Source organism: Brassica rapa, chromosome A02, assembly GCF_000309985.2.
Source record: "Brassica rapa cultivar Chiifu-401-42 chromosome A02, CAAS_Brap_v3.01, whole genome shotgun sequence".
Classification (NCBI taxonomy): Eukaryota; Viridiplantae; Streptophyta; class Magnoliopsida; order Brassicales; family Brassicaceae; genus Brassica; species Brassica rapa.
Window position 1 is genome coordinate 30,247,365 of NC_024796.2, and position 19,485 is coordinate 30,266,849.

At 33.9% G+C, this 19,485-nt stretch overlaps 4 protein-coding genes across 7 annotated transcripts; 3 read left to right on the top strand and 1 right to left on the bottom strand.

Annotated features, from left to right (window-relative positions):
- Nucleotides 1–8,752: 8,752 nt before the first annotated feature.
- Nucleotides 8,753–10,731, top strand: LOC103855011 (50S ribosomal protein L22). Of its 2 annotated transcripts, none has more exons than XM_033284449.1 (7): nucleotides 8,753–8,861; nucleotides 8,942–9,086; nucleotides 9,230–9,300; nucleotides 9,511–9,663; nucleotides 9,747–9,857; nucleotides 10,029–10,095; nucleotides 10,176–10,731. In XM_033284449.1, exons 2-7 carry the CDS (start codon nucleotides 8,966–8,968, stop codon nucleotides 10,460–10,462), a joined length of 810 nt encoding a protein of 269 aa, XP_033140340.1. In that variant the 5' UTR covers nucleotides 8,753–8,861; nucleotides 8,942–8,965; the 3' UTR covers nucleotides 10,463–10,731. The 2 variants fall into 2 exon arrangements, with proteins under 2 accessions (XP_033140340.1, XP_009130219.1); XM_009131971.3 differs by having other exon boundaries at nucleotides 8,754–8,861; nucleotides 9,233–9,300.
- Nucleotides 10,732–11,256: 525 nt separating this feature from the next.
- LOC103855012 (HVA22-like protein b) lies at nucleotides 11,257–12,742 on the top strand. Its single transcript, XM_009131972.3, has 5 exons — nucleotides 11,257–11,414; nucleotides 11,546–11,572; nucleotides 11,654–11,776; nucleotides 12,196–12,418; nucleotides 12,513–12,742. The coding sequence occupies exons 1-5, from the start codon at nucleotides 11,353–11,355 to the stop codon at nucleotides 12,570–12,572; spliced, it is 495 nt and encodes a 164-aa protein (XP_009130220.1). The 5' UTR covers nucleotides 11,257–11,352; the 3' UTR covers nucleotides 12,573–12,742.
- Nucleotides 12,743–12,960: 218 nt separating this feature from the next.
- On the top strand, nucleotides 12,961–16,889 carry LOC103855013 (microtubule-associated protein RP/EB family member 1B). 3 transcript variants are annotated; one of them, XM_009131973.3, is made up of 8 exons: nucleotides 12,961–13,532; nucleotides 14,158–14,228; nucleotides 15,619–15,703; nucleotides 15,807–15,913; nucleotides 15,989–16,125; nucleotides 16,204–16,280; nucleotides 16,355–16,468; nucleotides 16,571–16,889. In XM_009131973.3, exons 1-8 carry the CDS (start codon nucleotides 13,425–13,427, stop codon nucleotides 16,706–16,708), a joined length of 837 nt encoding a protein of 278 aa, XP_009130221.1. In that variant the 5' UTR covers nucleotides 12,961–13,424; the 3' UTR covers nucleotides 16,709–16,889. The 3 variants fall into 3 exon arrangements, with proteins under 3 accessions (XP_009130221.1, XP_033140337.1, XP_033140338.1); XM_033284446.1 differs by having other exon boundaries at nucleotides 14,158–14,226; nucleotides 15,635–15,703; XM_033284447.1 differs by lacking the exon at nucleotides 15,619–15,703 and having other exon boundaries at nucleotides 14,158–14,226.
- On the bottom strand, nucleotides 16,819–19,250 carry LOC108870809 (putative F-box protein At5g62660). The gene is given in 3 exon segments (XM_018656508.2): nucleotides 16,819–17,254; nucleotides 17,257–17,775; nucleotides 17,778–19,250. Coding segments are annotated over 3 exon segments (1,206 nt in total). The 5' UTR covers nucleotides 18,082–19,250; the 3' UTR covers nucleotides 16,819–16,871.
- Between the last annotated feature and the right edge of the window lie 235 nt (nucleotides 19,251–19,485).

Sequence of the window (19,485 nt, forward strand, 5' to 3'; positions counted from 1 at the left end):
TATTAATTAGCACAACACACTTCCGACTTACTATACTCATTAAGTCATTATTAATACGGTAAACTTCCACTCACACATTACCCAATAAACCTTTCAATTGTGATAATACTATCAGATGACTTTTGATTTTATCCAAATTTGACAGTACTTCATCATAGTAACGCGTTTTCTAACTTTGTCGGAAGACGACTTTATTAGGGAACACACTTTTAGTTCACAAAATGCTAATAAAACCTAAACTACCTGACAGTTTAGGCTTTTAGCTATATCAACAGAAAAAAATTACTACATGTTTTGATGAATTAAGAGGAGTGTTACGAAGCACGTCGTGGCTGTGTGCATGGAGCTTCTAAACTTATTATCTATTCCAACGTGCATTGAGCTTATAAAATGAATTAACAAAAAAGATTTAGCAATATGTTATGGAATTAGATTTTTCCACCAAAAACCAAGTTTTTTTCTTCTGTTGAAATCCCGTAACTACCACGTCCTCTGGATGCGTCGCCCATACCTTTTTATTCACTCATCTTCGGGGTTCATATATTAACTTTACTTTGACTATATGCGACATAGATACCTACTTATATAGTACTTCATTATTTCTTAATATCTATACATTTATGAACTATACTAGCTTGTAAATGCACATGGTATCGAATTTCTTTACACATCTAGGAGTGTTCAATTTGGTTTTGTTTACAGTTTGGTTCGTTAATTTTTTTTTTTGGTATTTTGGTTTATAAGAAATGATTACCATATCAAAACTATATTTTTTGGTTTGGTTCAAATAATATACTTTTAGTTTTTGGTTTCTTCGATTTTAATTTATACCACAAAATTATAATTATATTTATTTTTATAATATGTTAAAATTTTCAGTTTATAAGATTATTAAAATATAAATATATTTTCAGTACTTATTTTTGAAATAAAATGTTTTTCTGTTTGACTTAACTATTAATTTAAAATACACTTTCCGTTCCAAAATGATGTATGTTTTATAGTTTTTAGACACATTAAGAAAACATGTTGATAAATGTATTAAATTTTGTGATTAACTAGTTCCCGTAATTTCTAGCCAAATCAAAATATAGTAAACACAAATAATGTCTTCATCATTTACAATTTACCATTATTATATGCATGGAATATGTGAAATAATTACTCCATCCGTTTCACTTTGGTTGTCGTTTTAGATTTATGCACACATATTAAAAAAATATATTTAATTTTACATATTTCAAAATAAAAACATTATTACCTATACATCTAACCATATTTCAACCAATAGAAAAATAAAATGGTGAATATTATTATTAAATTTTGCATTGAAAACATAAAACGACATTTAAAATGAAACAAAATTTTAACTCTAAAATGACAAATAAAGAAACAATTTTTTTTAATAAAAAATGGATTCTATTGAAACAGAATGAGTAATAATTTTTTAAAAAAATAATTATGATAATTGTTTTAAACAAAAATAAGAAAAAGTTAGTAATATCATAATATTATTAAATAAATAAAATTTAGCACAAATATATGTCAAAAAATAATAAAATCTTAAAATCATATCAATAAAAATAATATATATACATATGATCAATTGTATTATATAACTTACATATAACTATACTGCTATATTTTAATTAATCAATTTCTTTGAAATTTTTGGTTTTATCGGTTCATATACCAAATCATATCTATATACCGCATATCTTTATAAATAGCGTTCATTCGATACTACCAAATCCATACAATTTTATCTATTTGAGTTAGGTTGTTTTACTCGATTAAACACTTACATATAGCATTAAACTAATGAAAATATTAGTTCCCATTAAAACAAGACAGTGTTAAAACATGGATTTACCACAATATACTAATTAAAACACGATCGAGGAGGCCATTAAAATACTCTTCATTTTTGTGGTAAAATTACAATAAAGAGTTCATTGAATGATAATTTCCTTCAGAATAAGAGTCTTTACAGAATGCATTTCGAAATTTTGAACTTTCAATATAACAAAAAAATAGTTTCAAAAAATATATAGCGAAAAAATACCTGCAAAAATGAGAAAGCTATATTTACAATGTCAATATGTCATTATTATATGTCAACCCAGAGTTTAGTTTATATTAGATTAGTCAGTCGACTAAGGGTAATATATTATTCACTTCATCTTATAGCTCGAAATTTGTTTGTTTGTTTGATCTAGAATCAGTTTGTAAGTTCCTACGATGTTTCCTATAGTTTCCAGAAGATTAATATTGATATATAGAACAAGTCAACGACTCCTGTCGTCTTTTGGATGTAGACAAGCTTTAGATCATATCTTATTTTATACGCTATTAAGTAAATAATTGGTAGGTTAACTTGGGGTTTAAATATCAAAACAAAACTTAGCTAGGGTTTCATATTTTAATCCCCAAAATTAAGGGTTTAATGTGACTGTAGCAACACGTGCCAGCATTCAAAGAGAAAAATCAGGAAAGTTTCTTGTAAAGTAAACAATAACAAAGAGCATTATGTCCATCGTCTAATGATGCAACGATGATTGAAGCCTTGTTGTGATATTGCCGATGTATTTTTTTTATAATCTGGGGGTATTCGAATCCGAAGGCTCAACTAATTTTCTGGAGGTCGGTTTACCGGCGACATTCAAACCAATTTTTTTTTTTTTTTTTACGTAAGGGTTGGATACCCAATACCGATTGACCATGTAGATGGGTAAATTTAAGTGGTATGTTTCGAATCTTGGATATTTATCATTTTTCCAAACCCGTCGTGCCGCTGTACTACTTCTCATGAAACAAAGTGCAATTTTTTTTATTACCTTAAAACTTGAGATTTTTTTTTTCTTTTCTAAAACATTAAGAATTCATATAAAACAAAAACAAATTTACCAAAGTATTCATTAATTATATTTATAAAAATATTTGTACTTAAGCAAAAAATAATGCTTCTTTGCGAGACCCCTAGCAAAACAATGCTTTAGTTCTATATATCACCCATTACGCTAGCTAGAAAATTTGTTCGAAAGTCATTAACTACATAACCATAATTGTTTTGACTTATTCAAATGGTGTAAGGCAAATACAAGTCTTTGAAAGCATGAAATTTTCCAATCCAACTTGCATCCTCTGATTTTAAAACGGCACGGATCTCCTGTTTTTAAGATTAGATAAGTCAAAATCATTACTAGCTTGATATTTTTGTTCAATATGATTATATTTTAACGAAGACGTGTTTGTTCAAATGATATTTGAATTATACTCGTTGTACTTGTTGATACAAATAATGAAATACTATACCACGAAACGATTAATTTGTACCACATTGATATTTTTAACGCTGTTAAATTTTGAGAGCATGTCAAATTTATTTTTTACGTCTTATTTCTTCCACTATAAATATCGTTTACATTTATTCATACATTTGTAAAAATACTAAGATGTTAAAAAAATATTTTTCTCAAAGTTATTTATAACTTACACTAACTATGTCCACGTTTCTGTCACTTTGTAATTATATCATTTAGATACAAATGTACCATATGATGTTTGTATCTCCATTTTGGTATATGTACCAAACCCTTGAGAGTGACAGTGCCGTCTCAGATTAATTAAGGGGCATGTTCAAGAAAAAAATATTACAGATAAATTTGACATCTAATAAAATAATTTTTAAAGTTTATAGTTCTATTTATATATATTTAATATCTATTTTGAAATTATACAGTAAATTTAGTAATATAACTAAAAAGTTAAAGTTTTAAACCATAACTTATATATTTATTAATATTTTTTATTTGTAGATTCGGACCATGCTCTATTTGCTCATGCTATTTAGACGGCCATGCTTGAGACTAATAATAATGAAAACTTATCATTTTAAAACTTGACTTTATTGGAAAAAAAACTTAAGACTTGCTGTATCTGAAATGTATATAGAAGGTTTTAGTTAAGGTTTTAAATCTCTAAGTACATTTTGATGTATATGTATATAGCTTACGTGGTACCCCATTCATGTAACTATTAGTAAACATTTTGATGTATATGTATGACAACTAATCTATACACATGGGTTTCTAACGATTGGGTTTAGCTAAGCCACTAAGCCTATGCCAAATTGACAACATAAAGTTGATCATTTTAAGAATACAAATAACGAATCGTAATCTGATCTACTAAATCTTACAGTAAACCTAAACATCTTGACTTAACATGTCTAAACTATCTTTTATAGTATAGGTTGTCGTTTTCCCTAGGGTATTTAGAAACCATCACTTTCAAAGTTTCGATCTCGGCTTGTCCGTCAATCTGATGTTGTTAATCTAAAATTTAAATAACTTTGAAAAGTTCATATAAAATTATTGGTATGTACGCATTTTAAGGAAGAATCTATGCAACAATCCAGATTGGTTAGGCTAGATTTTGAATCAGTTTTCAAAACATAACGATATATACGGTAAAATATTAATAACCCATGTATAAGAAACTAGAAAGTAGCTCAAAAGGTGAGAATAATATAGATTTTTTTACTTCTGGAAAAAGACATGTTGATGTATATATCCTTTAAACTATCCGTGTGTTGACAAAAGCACTATCAGAAATTGCCAAGCGAATTATGATGAACTTTTTTGATTGACATATATATTCATCACCAAACTATTCTGACGCTGGTGTTAGAACATGTGATACTAAGGTTGCGAATGGTAACAACGGATTAAGCAGTGCGGGACAAGCGGTTTAACTGCGCGGTGCGATTCTGACAGTTATAAAAACGTATAGATATATAGTATATGTGGAGAGTTAAGTGCGGTGCGGTGCGGAATGAATGTTACCATTCGAAGCCTAACTAAAATTTTAGAAACAATTAATGATAAAATGAAACATTTTTCGATCATATTCTTAAAACTTCGAAACCATTCCACCAATTATCATCACACACATCGATGCGATTGACAATTTAACAATTCCGTTTCAACACCCACGTATCCCAGCGGCATGGAAGCATATACACATGTACGGCAGAGATCAAACGATCTTTGCCTTCTCCCGATATGGAAAGCGAGGATCTTGGAGAAGACATGTTTTGTACAAGACCACAGAACAAACTACTCAAAAAAGAGTTTGGTATGTCGTGGGCCACCTTAAAAGCAATATTTTATCGTCTTGCTTCTCTGTATCTAATTAGGTTCTTGCCACACGTCTTCATCTTGGTGCGAGCACACGCTTCTACACTTGTTGTACAAGATCGCGAACGTTAACACCTGTCGACGGTAGAACCAAGCTCGATCACTATAATAATAAATAATCTATAAGGTACGAAACCTTTCAATTCGAATTTAATCGATACATAATGGGCGGTGTATTATTTAATTGTATTTTTAGATTTAGTTTGATAATACTAAATGTATTTTTTTCTGCGAATGACAAATTATTGGCGATGAAACCTAATTGTTATGGAGAGGCATTTTGTATGGGACCATACGCTCTTGATACGTAATAATATTTTGAACGTGTCATGATATTAGAGGGGGTTCATATAGTTGACTTATATTTGTAGTTATGAGCTCGATGATTGTAAGTCAATTCTCATTTGAATTTGTTCATATTATGGAGATAGTAGAGCTTGATTTTCCGGAAAAAGAGAGTTCATATGTATATTTGCGTTATGTACAAACTCGTAGGGTTTTACATTTAAAATGAGTTGACGTACTTAGAGTAACCTATGTTTTTTAAATATAGTATGTTTCGATTTAGAATGCTCAATTATATATCTTTTACACATATGATGATCATTTTGGCTCATCAATATTAGGATCAAAAGTCTATCTGATTTCCCTTAAAAATATACATGATCTAATTTATTTATTATGACTTGATTTTTAGTTGAAAACTTATGAAAATTTAACATGTGTAATTTTATAATTTTGTGATACTCAAGAAATATCGAATGTAGTGTTTTAGCAAAAACTCTTAGTAATATTTACATTGATTTTTGTTTCTCTCTATTTTGTGCAGTTGTCATACGCTGATTTCAAATTTTTTTTACCTTGCGGTAATGTGTTGTGAACAAACGCAAATTAATTCAAAAAAGCAAAAGAGAGAAAAAATATATTGAGGCAAATATCTGTTTAGAGTTTCTTATTATTATGTGAATCAATAATCTTACAAATTTTTAGATTCGTATTTATACCAGCCTCAAAACCCGATTTCTTTTTCTCTATAATAATACATACTTATCTAAAAAACTTAATTTTTCTTAAACCGATAGGACATGCCGTGGGAAAGACCCCACACCCCCAGATGTCAATTTTGATAGCGAGCTTAGTTTCTTTGTGCCTACTACATTCGACCCAGCGAATGTTAGGCTTTTACTGATATGCATAGATTTAAGACACCTCAAGATGCAACATAATGTATGCAAATTTATTGAGCTGCATTCAAATTTTGCTAAAGAAAGTTATGCCTACTTTTCTCAGTAATATGAAAATGATTGTATTGTATATACACCTATAGCAATGAAACAAACGAACAAAAAGTTGGCCTTAATAGGTAGGAGAAGTTAGTTTGTTGGCTTATTCTGAATGAGAATGGTCGGACTCCATACGCGTTCTAGGTTCGACAAGATATGATCTACCAATTATCAACCCTTGATATTGGGGCCATATAGCTATAATTTAATCATTATGCATAACTTCGTACTGTTTTAGTTTACGTTCTGTGCCCACTTTATAAATATCCATAACAACAGCTCTATAAATAAGATAAAAAGACTAACGAGAAAATTAATATATAGAATTTATATATAATCAATACTAACGATTCATTGAAATTCAATAACGCATAGGTGCTCGTTTGAAATTTACATAAGCTAGTTTAGTAATTAGAGGCTAAGTAACTAGCTTAACTTCGAATTAAGAGATGCATGTATAGTGGAGTAAGTTCGTCGAGAACCGCAAGCCGCAAGTCACGTATATATATATATATATATATATATATATATATATATATATATATATATATGCATATTTTATTTAGTAGGTAGTTTACAAATTACAGTTTGAAGTTTGTATAGTATATTTTGAATATATGAATAATTACGAAGCCAAACTAATGACATAGACCCAACTTTTACTCTCATACGCACGCATCAATTATGTATATGTACTTTTGCATATGTATTCCAAAAAAGCTTCAAGCTTGTCATTTTTCCCAAAACAAACATAATTAACACAAAATTTATTATAAACCTGAAAGTATCAAAACTCTAGCATCAGTCATCACATTAGCAATTCCCCCGTGCATGGCCTAATATATGTAGTGGGCATCTATTGTTGTCGCCTTGTCGATCGACCCAAATCGTTAACGAGATAAAACTACTCAGTAATCACTGAATATATAGATTCTTAAATAAGGTGAAAAAGGATTAACCTTTACTATAGAAGAATCATAGAACAAACTAAAGTTCAATAAAACAATAAAAAGAAAACTGAAAACCTAAGAAATCAATAATCAACACCAAATGTACCAACTAAACTACGAACATACCATAATATTAAAAATTTTTGAATAATGAAGCCCCCTGAAGATATGTCCTGAACTCTATATTCCAGTTTATTTTCATCAGAGGCGTGCCTACAGTGTATTGAAAAAGGCATTCGCCTCAGGCCCCCGATTAATATGATTGTTTTTAAGGCCCCAAAATTTAAAATAATTTCTAAAATTAATTAATTCATTTTTTAAATTCATGTATTTTTTTCTGTATGACATAATATAACATATTTACGTTATAAACTTATTCTTTTACAGTATTAGACTTGTGTATTTGGTGAAAATAATATATCATATTAGAAAATTATTTTCATTACGATTGTAAATAAATTTATTTTTAAAACTTGCCTTAGGCCTCTAAAACTCTTCGCACGGCACTGATTTTCATTGCACTCATTTTCCAGTTTCTTCTAGCTTTCTCCTATTGGAATTAAGTTTACAAGCTATCTAGATCTAAGCAAATGATCGAGGCCAAGACTGCGCGTACAATATTCATATGGCATACTCATTTCATTTAACTCGTTAGAACGAACAAATCAATAATTCAACATCATATCGATAAAAATGAAAAACACAAGATTATTTATTGGCGTACTTTTACAGGTTTTAGTTGAATAGTTCATTTGTTGCTTTTAAAAATTACCATTATCACACAAACAAATTTAATGAGTTAGATAAAATCGTATCTAATTATAGAAACAAAACGTAAAATTAGGCAACATGGGGTCCAATTTTCACAGACAAGAAAAATCGGAGTGGGTAAGTATTAAGTAATCCTTGTACTAAAAATACCAACAAGTCAAATTGATTTGCACCAGAACATAACTAAACCAACACAAACCAAATCAAATTCGGTAAATACAGCTAAACCAATTAAACCCGCGTTACAGAACCCGACCCGTAACAGAAAACGAACTCGGGCCAAGCCCATTAATTATAGAAATTTAATGAGTTAGATAAAATGTGTATCTAATTATAGAAACAAAACGTAAAATTAGGCAAACATGGGGTCCAATTTTCACAGACAAGAAAAATCGAAGGAGTGGGTAAGTATTAAAGTAATCGCTGTACTAATCGTCGTCCAATGAATATACCAACTAGTCAAATTGATCTATACCAAATCATAACCAAACCAAACCAAATTCAACTAAACCAGTTAGACCCGCGTTACAGAACCCGACCCGTAACAGAAAACGAACTCGGCCCAGGCCCATTAAGAAAGAGTCCCAAATAACAAAAACAAACGTTTCACCGTCGTTCTGCGCCGCCACTCTCTCTCTCGTCGTCGCTCATCACAGGTTAGCTTCGCTTGATAAACCCTAGCTGATGATTCAAAGTTTTCACCTTTATTGCTGATTCGTAACCTCTGCGTTCACAGAAAGAGGTTTTCAGCTGGAAAACAATGGCGGGCTGGCAGAGGAATCTACAGGTGATTCGTCAAGTCGCGAGAAGAGTGAAGAACAGTAACGTTTCAACGGCCCATTACTCTTCAGCTCGCAATTTAGAATCTCCTTTCTCCAAAGGTGAAACCTTTGTCTTTGCCCATGTTGAACCATATCTGAGTCTATGTGTTCTTTATGGATCTTTCAAATGATTTGTTCCGACATATTGTTTTGTTTATTTGAGTGAGGGTAATGATAAAGTTTTCATTTTTTGGCTTGTGAATTAGGTTACTTGCAGAGTCTCCTGAGACCAACCTACTCCTCAACACCACTGCATCAGTATCTACAGCAAGTGGTAATGCTTTTTTATAACACTTAAACCGATTTTAGGATTTTGAAATAGGGGAAGTGAGACTGTGTGTCTAGTGGGATGTTAACATCTATTGTCTATGTTAATTAGGAGTAAAAAAGATCATATCTTTTTGAATTATGGAACTCTTGTGACAATTAGGAACGTCTACTTTTGGGGTATGAGAATCATGGAGTGTTGTTTAATTGCTTTCAGGGCATTTCTACCTCGAGAACACTTAAGGCTAGTGAAGAGCCTATATCATCACCTTTGTCATCTCCAGCTCTATTAGGTAGTGGCAAAGAAGAAGAGCAGAAGATTATCCCAAAGCGTAAAAAAGTGCAGGCTGTACTCAAAGCCATAAAGCAGGTGTGTGTGTGTGTGTGTGTGTTCTTTGACTCTCAACAGAACTCTCTCTTTCACATGATTTGCTCACCCTTGTTTTGTTTCAGAGTCCTAAGAAGGTCAACCTAGTTGCAGCACTAGTGCGCGGTATGCGTGTTGAAGATGCTCTCATGCAGCTCCAGGTCACAGTTAAACGAGCTTCCCACACTGTGTACCGGGTAATCTCTAAGATCTGAGCTTGAAACAGACAACTCGTTTCATTAGTACCAATGTTCAAGAAATCGCTAGGCGGTAATTAGATGAGATTATTGAATAGGCGGGCGCATAGACCGATTTTTTTAAATGAAAATATCGGTTCGTTGAGGACTGATTTGCCATTAATACTACAGGTTATTCACGCTGCTCGAGCAAATGCTTCTCATAACCATGGACTAGATCCTGACCGTCTCATCATTGGTATGTACTAACTGATTCCTCTGCTTGCTGCATTTAAGGAACGGTTTATTTTATTCTAAGCTTTTGATATGTGATTGCAGCTGAAGCCTTTGTTGGGAAGGGACTCTTCAAGAAGAGGATATCTATCCATGGAAAAGGAAAATGCGGGTTGATGATAAGACCAGAGTGTCGCCTAACTGTCATAGTTAGGGAGATTACTCCTGAGGAAGAAGCTGAGATTGCGAAGCTCAAAGTTCATAACTTCAAGAAGCTAAGCAAGCGGGAGAGGAGGCTTGTCCCCCACAAGCTGATTGAGACAACTCCAATCTGGAACCGTAGAGGCACTAAAGCTAGTCACCGGTCCTCAGAGTTGGTGCCATCTCGCTAGTGTCTTCTTTGTTCCTTGATGGTTTGGTTACAAGGAGAGGCTTGTCTTCTCTATGCGCACCTTCTTTGCTTTTTGGTTTGGTATTGTTCTGGTACTTAATAGGACCGGTTTATTTATTTGCATTTCAATAAAATGTTGTAAGAACAAACCAAATCGTTAGATTTGGACTAAGGTATAATCAGTAGACCTCATTTTCAAATCCAAAACTTTCTCAAATGGTTTGTATTATTCAGAAGAATGCACATAGTTTGGAATCATTTCCCTTGATATTTTGTAAGCAATCTTATTATGCAAAGTTTTGTGTTTCATCCAATATTCTAAAAAATGGTCCAAATCAGTCATAAATAAAACAATTTCTTCACAACAATTTTTTTAAAAAATTGGTATGAACTTAGGTTCCCATCTAAACAATTTTTTTTATAAAATATTATAATTCTCGCTTAGTGATTTGTTAAATAGTAGTTTCACCAATAATATTTTTCTTTTTAAGTGTTTTCACAAATGTTTTGAGTTCTTGTTTCTTTTTTTTTGTCATCATTCTTGTTTCTTATATTTTTGTTTATTTGATTAGAACTCATCTCTCTATATTTTTGTATTATAAATTTATCATGTTTATGTTTTCGAAGTAATATTGATTGTAGTATCTGCACAATAACGATGAAATCGAACGGTCATAAAACCAAGACCAAACCATGACTGATCAAGCAACGTGGCTCAACTTCGTCTCGACTCCTCTCATACTCACGGACACGTGTGGTCAAGCCCAACTTACTTCATATGGGCAACTCTCTCTTGTGCTAAAAACAATGTAATAACAATTTCAAAAGACGGTGGTGAGAGAGAGAGAGTACAAGAAAAGAAAAAAGCAAGAAGATAATTCGACGGCAGAAATGTTTTCAGCTATCGGAAGTTTATTGAGGCTCATCTTCAAGAACTTGGACGTCATCGCTGGGTACATGAATAATAATTTTAACATATAGCCAAAGTTTTAGCAAAAAAATATATATATATAGCCAAAGCTATTTTCTGGTTTAGTTCATTATGTTAATTTGATTCTTTTTGCATGTGCTGTGGTGTGTGCAGACCTATCATTAGCTTGGTTTATCCTCTGTAAGTCTAATAGAACTCTCTCGCTATCTGATTAATTTGCCTATTATTTCAATTAAAACTTTGGTTTATACTTTGATCTAGATACGCATCAGTGAGGGCAATAGAGTCGAGGACCGGTGGAGACGACAAGCAATGGCTCACTTATTGGGCTCTTTATTCACTTATCAAACTCTTTGAGCTTACTTTCTACAGACTCATCGAATGGTAAGTTTATTACACAAATAATCTAATGAGGCTTCCTTGATCTGCAAGGTTCGATCTCTGAAAACAGAGTGAATCATATGTTTGTATATAGTAGGGCTCTAACAAACCTATGATAAATTGATGTCTAGGATCTCACCAACCAATCTTGCTATAGAAAAATGCTTTGATACAAGTTGTGTTGGAGGGTCAGTGATGTTTAGCTTTCGTGGAGTCCAAGTAACGTTCTTTAGGTTTTTGTGCTTACTAATGTTTACATCACAACATTATTTGAGCTAACCATTAAATGGTGGTTCATAGAATCATATATCTACATTCTGTTTGATAAGATATTGTGGATGTTTTAAAACTAACCGCTGGAGTGTGCAAGTTTCTTATTTTATATGGACTAATTAAAGTTTTGAGGTTCATGTTATGATCAGGATTCCGTTATGGCAATATGCCAAGCTAGCCTTAACCTGTTGGTTGGTGTTACCGGGATTGAGCGGCGCTTCTTACCTCTACGAGAACTATGTGCGTTCATTCCTTTTAAGCCCACATAGTGCTAACGTGTGGTACGTACCAGTTAAGAAGGATGATGATGACTTAGCAGCAGCTGCTGGGAAATTTACTCCGGGTGAGCCTACAGAAAAGCATGCTAGCTCGGTATGACTTCTAAACTCTGTCTAAAACAATTTTTTGTGACGTAAATGTTCGATTTGGAAACTCGATGTTTCGTTGATTGTTTCTATTTTTTCAGGTGGATACATCAGCCAAATATGTTGGGGGCTCGGCCTTTGATGATACATATGTATACTAGTAAAGCTACTTGTGGCCCTGTTGTAGCTTAATATCGTTACCCATCTTGGTGTACCGTATACTCTATATTTGCTTTTTTATCTTTGTTTCTCTTGATGAATGTGGTAGATGTGTAAGCAAGCAACGAATAAAATTTCTAACTTCACCAAAAAATATGTATATGTTTCCTTAGTGCATGTTAGTACTTAGCAGAGACACATCCACGTGATGGCGTTATACATTACACAAACTCAGCATTGTGATTTGTGAACTGAGATTAGCTGTAACTCTGTAACGATAACGAACCAAGGAGTTAATGCATCTTGCCGGTGTGACAATATAAAAAATTGTGTCTTTCTTTGGTTTTAAAATATATACATTGTGTGTTGTTCAAAAAAAAAAATACATTGTGTTAATAATACATATTAAATGTTTTTGTACTTAACTATAAATAAAAATTATAAAAAAATACAATTGGCTGCACAGTTTTTTTTTGAGAAAAATTAAGATTACCTATATATATGTGAAAGTATTTTATTTTGCAGAGAGTATATAGTTTTTGTTAATTCAACAATAATTTGAGTTTAAACCAAAAAAAAAGTTCTCAGTTCCCTTATCTTAATACAGGAAAAAAAGAAATTATATTCAATACTTCAACGTAAAATAAAATAAAAAGTTGGTTCACGCGAGACATCATAACGACTAAAGTAAGTTTAATTAAAGTCTTTTCTGCCTTTAGCACTTTTTCTCCTTTCTCACGGTTTCATTGGCTCTCCCTCTTTTGCTCTGCTTCAGTTTCTCTTCCCAAAAACAAACTATCGTATTGCATCTGAGTATCCGAGAGAGTTTCTTTTGATTTTAGAGAGGGGCTAAAATGGCGACGAACATTGGTATAATGGATAGTGCTTACTTTGTTGGAAGAAACGAGATTCTTGGTTGGATCAATGACCGTCTTCATCTCAATCTCTCTCGCATTGAAGAGGTATATATATATATATATATATATCTTTTGTTTCTGCATGTGTTTGTTTCAATGTCAGATTTGTTTTCACTTGTGGTGCATTGTCAAATAAAGAGGACGTGCCTTGATAATGTCGGTGGACTATGCAGATTTATTTTGAGATATATTTAGTTTTGAGATTTGTTCTCTCTCATGAATCATGATCTAACTAATCTAGTCGGATGTGTTACTCTCGACACTTTTTCTGATCCTATAACTAGTGAGTGAGGTATTGCAGATTTCTTGGAAGTATATTCGTTTATCTTGGTTCTGTCTGATAATCAAGGTGTTTTTGAGTGTGTTAAGATGCAATCTCTGTGTTTTGATGCTTAGCTACTGGAGCAACTCGTATGTCTGCTGTTGAATATTCCGGTTTTTTATATCAGTTTTTGGCTTTATAGAAAAAGTGGTAATTGCAATTTATGTTGTGTAATAATCTACATTTGTCAGCTTGATACTTTTATGCCTTTGATATTCAAAACGCTTCAAGGGTTATTAAGATGTTTTTACTTGTTTGTTTTCAACTGATACACTTGCAAGTAAGCACTGAGACTGTTAATATTTCTTGCTTTTGAGACTGTTTATCTAAGTGGCTTATGGTTGGTAGGCTGCATCGGGTGCTGTTCAATGTCAAATGATGGACATGACCTTTCCAGGGGTTGTGCCTATGCACAAGGTACATTTTATATGCATCTCTTGTTTGCTTCTTTGCAGAGGAATCTAAATCTTCAACTCTCAGGTTAACTTTGATGCAAAGATATACTTCTACAATCTTTTTTTGGAGACAAGAGAGAGAGAGAGAAAGTTTGGTTTTCTCTCTAGAGTCTCTCCCCCCAAATCTCTTGAAACCCTAGCGCCGTCAACATCTGGGTTCAAATCCGGTGGAGGAGATCGACGGCAAGCTTGCTGTACTGGTCTTCTTCGCCACCCCAGCTTCTTCTTCTTCCTCTCTTTTGCCTCTCTCTCCAATCCTTCTCCTCTCCATCTACTCCGATATGCTTTTCTCCTCTGGACTTCTTCGGCTCGCCGGAGACTTAACAACGGCAAGGCGGGCGTCTGTCAATCCGCTGGAGGAGAAGCGAGGTTTAGCAAGCTGAAGCGATTAGTGGAGCCAGTAGGAGATCTCTCGCGACATAGGGTCTTTTCTTAGATTTGGGTCAGATCTAGGGGTTCACGGTTTGTCGGAAACGGAGAGCGTCGCTGCCTCGCCAGGAGCCTTCCTTACCGCCCTCCAGACCCTCTGTCGTCGTTTTGCTATCCTCTGGTCTGTGTGAGTTCCTCTTCTCTGTTTCCCGCAGGTACACGGTGTAGAGGCCATCGTGGAGGTTTACTCTGTTACTAGATCTGTCTCTTTGCACAGCAGTGCGTATGGTGCTTTTGGTTCCGGTGAGCTCCTCCTCTTCGCAGATCGGCAAGGGATCTTGGGCTGTTCCGTAGTTAAGCCGCCGTGGCGTCTGGAGTTTCTCACCTTCGCCGTAGCTCTCGCCTGATTTGAGAGCTCTGCCTCTCACTGTCCTAAAATCATTTAATTGTTTTATGGCTGCCCAAAGATGTTAGCTGCCTTTCTTTGAGTCTCGTCGAGTCTTCCGACTTGGTCTGTGGCCGGTTTTTGCCGTTTCCCTACCGCCTGCTTCCACACCGTGAAGCTCAAGAGTCTCTCAAGGCTTGCTGTTGTTGGTATTCCCTGAGTCGGTAGCGTTGTATGGGCTGATGCAGAGCTTGGTCACCTCTTCCGGCTAATACGATTGCAGCCTCCCGCCCAAGGGGTCCTCTGGTTATCAGTCTTCTTTGAGACCTAATGATTCCTTTTGCAGGTTCCAGCTTAAGGTGGTTCAGCCACTACAACTCTTCAAATGTATAAGTGCAAACAACACATCTTTAGTTTTAGCATTAATCTAGTTTACTAGATTAGTCCTATCATGTTCTACAAGCTTTTTTAACTTTTTTTGCGGCTTGTACAACTAAACTAGCTTCTCGAAGCTCTTTGGTTCAGGTTTCACAACTTGTAATCTCTTTCATTACTAGTTAATGATATTAACATTCTTAGCAAAAAAAAAAAAAAAAAAAAAAACTTTGATGCAAAGAACGAGTACGAGATGATACAAAACTATAAAGTCATGCAAGAAGTCTTCACCAAATTGAAAATTACAAAGGTAAGTTACATTTGCCTTTGAGATAAAGTTCCTGTGGGCTAATTCTTTTAAAATAGGTAAATCACTTTAAAATATTTTTGTCTTAATGGGAAAAATGCCTCAGCCATTGGAAGTCAACAAGCTTGTCAAAGGGAGACCACTAGACAACTTGGAGTTTCTACAATGGCTGAAACGTTTTTGTGATTCCATAAATGGTGGCATTATGAATGAGTATGGACTCTTTTGCTACCTTAATAATAACTAGAAGTCTTCTTAATGTCACACCACTGGTTTCATCATTTGTAGGAATTATAATCCAGTGGAACGAAGATCAAGAGGTGGTAAAGAGAAAAGTGTAAAGGGGTCTAGTAAGGTCTCAAAGTCCATGCAAACAAACAATATGCATCAGCCTCCTCCAGTCACTACTTCCAACAAAACATTTGGTCCGTCATTTAAACTAGCTTCTTTATCCAGTTTATGACTTTTTCTATATATATTTTTAGAACATTCTAAACTCCTAGGTCCCAAGCAAGCAAAATCACATGCTGTTGGAGGTGGGAGCAACTCATCAGCCGAAGTGCAAGCTCTGTCAAAGGAGGTAACTAATAGTTTTCATTCTTTAAGGTTAATGATAATAAACCTTTAATATGAAACTTTCTTTGACAATACTAGCTTGAAGATCTCAAGGTCTCGGTTGATCTCTTGGAAAAGGAAAGAGATTTTTACTTCAGTAAGCTCAGGGATGTAGAGATACTTTGTCAGACTCCTGAGCTCGATGATCTTCCAGTAAGTGTCATAGCAATGCTTTTTTGTCTTTATTTCCCTTTGTTTGAGCTAAAAAAAAATGAAAATGTGAGTACGTATTTGTTGAAACCACGAAATGTGCAGATAGTGGTAGCGGTTAAGAAGATATTATATGCAGCAGATGCTAATGAATCTGCATTAGAAGAAGCTCAAGAGTGCCTAAGCCAGTCTCTAGGGCTTGGGGCTGAGGAAGTAGAACAAGAAGCAGAGACCCAGACTTAAAGTTGTGATTTCTAACAAAATGAAGTTTTCAAAGTAGAGGATAACAATAATCAGCTTGAAAATTTTAATAATAAAAGAACAAATGCTTAACGATTAATTTTTTGTTTGAAACACAAATAGATGCCACATTGAGGCAAAACACAAACTAGTGGTCCTATGTTATTCAAGTTTCCAAGTGCAAGATGCTTTCATTCTTATCAAAAAGAATATAATCAGCGTACGGCTTACCAAACCAGTGGTCCGATGTTAGTCCAACATTAAACTTTCTCAAATCATTCTTTCGAAGATCATAATAGAGAAGGTAATAATTGGAAAACAACTTACAAGGTGCCAATATAACCTCGTCGGTTTGAGTTGTGCCTCGTACCAACAATTTAATGCTCTCATTGAGTAAATGCATCTGACAAGGCTGCAAAACCAGGGACTTCGTCGACCATGCTCCACCATCTTCCAAGACCCATAAGTCCACCTTGCCCATCTGTATAAGATAGGTCTGATCAAAAATAGCTGGCTTTCCTCCATATTCTATAAAGCCGATTGGGTTATCTCGTATATATTGAACTGTTCAGATCTAACATCAAAACTGACAAGGACGTAGCAAGACAAACTAACGTAAGCCAAATAATATATAACTCCACTGATGCATAGTCTTCCTATTGTAGGAATGTGAGGTTGACAATCAAACCCAATTCTTTTCCAAAAACCTCCACTTTCTAGTACGTAGACCCAATGCTCCGAGGTTAAACTATTTATACTTGTTAAGATCGTACTAGCAATGCATAATATTTTGTATTGATCAAGAACAGGATCGTGTCCGAAATAGTAGATGATACTCTCATCACAACATTTGACTTTTTGGGAAAATTTGATGACCGGTCTGACCGGTAAGGTTACACTTTGTCTAGTGGTGGGATTATAGATACACGCTTTTCCGCAAACCATGTACAAAATCAATCCACGAAGAACCACCATATCGTGTCCTCCCATCCCTTGCATGGTCAAATCTAAGTCAAAAGATTCAACACTATTACTAGTCGATGATGATAACGATAGCAGTTGAGACTCACGGGGCTCTGGCAGACCCCAATGGAATCACACATATAGTGGTGCATCAAACTCATGTATAGACAAGGTGGTCGCCTTGGGGATGCGACAGTAACATAAAGGTTGCTAAAATATCGAGAACGGATAAGAAGTGACCATGTCTTTGACACACACTTGAACCTCATGAGCGATTTAGCAGGCAATCTAGTCAGAATCTCGATCATGAGATCCCACGGAATCTCCAGCGCCACCATCAAACAATCTAGTTTATGTCTTCTTCCTCTTCCCACCGCCTTTGACAGCCACTTCTTCCATTGAATAGCTGACATCAGAGATAGAAACTTAACCCTGCCCTACTTAATATTTCTTATGTACAACGAACCACCGAAACTTATATATATATATATATATATATATATATATATCCAAATTCTACTCCATAATCATTTAGGAAAAAGAAACTTTGATATTTTACATTTTTAAAAGAAAGAAAAAGGTATATATATATATATATATATTTTATCATATGTGTGTGAGTTGGAGAGACAAGAGCAGAGACTTAGCCCTTAGGATCTATGGCTTGAAGATGTTGTTTTTACGTGGATGGATCAAACCCTAGGATTAGATCCCATCACATTAGCATTACATATTAGGGTAAGAAGTTTGTAACACTTCGACCAATTACATTAATTTATTGTCAGAAGACTGATGAAGGCTATAACCTCGCTGACATGTTAACAAAACCGTCACCAAGGATAAATTTGAAGGTTCTCTGGAGGATGTCAAACAAGGGTGTTTCTGGCTCCTTTTCATTGATCACGTGTTTGTATAACCAAGAGGTGATTTATAATATCCCAATGGCTTGAGATCCTATCCAGTTTAATGAATCAGATATCCTATACAGTTTTTTTTTAATCCTATGCAGTTTCCAAAAACCGCGATTTTCCCAGACACAAGAGACGAGCATAGAGACTCAGGATCCAGGGCTTTAAGATTTTGTATTTTTGTCCCCCTTTTTGACTTGGGTTCGAAGATTTTAAAATTTCTTCTTTATTCCCAACCAAACGAATGAACGATGTTATTTGTCTTGCCATATCCTAACAAAGTGTAGCAAGTCTGACTCAAATAAAAAGCCTTGGTTCATTTGTTTACAAATTTCATTTGGCCTTAACATATTTTGCGATAACTAATATAAAAAGTATGAAGTGGTTCATTTGTTTGGGATATAATAAAATCATGATTCGAGTAACGTTTAGTATTTTTATGGTTCTTTTGTGTGGAAGACCTTTTTATTTGGAGTACTTAATCATTTTTAATGGTTTCAGCTACATTTAAACACAAACTTAAATCAATTAAAATTCTAGTCACAAATATTTGTCAGAAAATATGATTGGCCAATATGATCAAACTAAATGAAGAAAGCTCAAGTTTATAGATTAAAATTTTGGGTATCAGACTAAAAATTGTCTTAAATTCTATCATCTCTGGAGCTACAATTTCTGCCTTACACTTATTTGTGCCCACTTAGTGTATCTTAATCAGTTTTGTATTTCTACGCTTTTTTTATAAAAGATTTGTGTTCAGCATAACATGTAAAACTTTGTTTTCAGCCTCTTTTAAAACTTTCAAATTTTTAGGAGAAATTTTATATTATTTGATTGATAATGCATAATGTGAAAACAAATAGAATATGGCATCTTGTCAATGAAATTAATTGAGATGTCATGTTTTCT

Coding starts and splice junctions, on each gene's coding strand:
- LOC103855011 (XM_033284449.1), top strand. CDS start 8,966: ATGGCGGGCTGGCAGAGGAATCTACAGGTGATTCGTCAAGTCGCGAGA. Junction 9,301..9,510: donor ATCAGTATCTACAGCAAGTG/GTAATGCTTTTT, acceptor AATTGCTTTCAG/GGCATTTCTACCTCGAGAAC. Junction 10,096..10,175: donor TCCTGACCGTCTCATCATTG/GTATGTACTAAC, acceptor ATGTGATTGCAG/CTGAAGCCTTTGTTGGGAAG.
- LOC103855012 (XM_009131972.3), top strand. CDS start 11,353: ATGTTTTCAGCTATCGGAAGTTTATTGAGGCTCATCTTCAAGAACTTG. Junction 11,415..11,545: donor AACTTGGACGTCATCGCTGG/GTACATGAATAA, acceptor TGGTGTGTGCAG/ACCTATCATTAGCTTGGTTT. Junction 11,777..12,195: donor TTCTACAGACTCATCGAATG/GTAAGTTTATTA, acceptor TGTTATGATCAG/GATTCCGTTATGGCAATATG.
- LOC103855013 (XM_009131973.3), top strand. CDS start 13,425: ATGGCGACGAACATTGGTATAATGGATAGTGCTTACTTTGTTGGAAGA. Junction 15,704..15,806: donor CCAAATTGAAAATTACAAAG/GTAAGTTACATT, acceptor AAAATGCCTCAG/CCATTGGAAGTCAACAAGCT. Junction 16,281..16,354: donor TGCAAGCTCTGTCAAAGGAG/GTAACTAATAGT, acceptor TGACAATACTAG/CTTGAAGATCTCAAGGTCTC.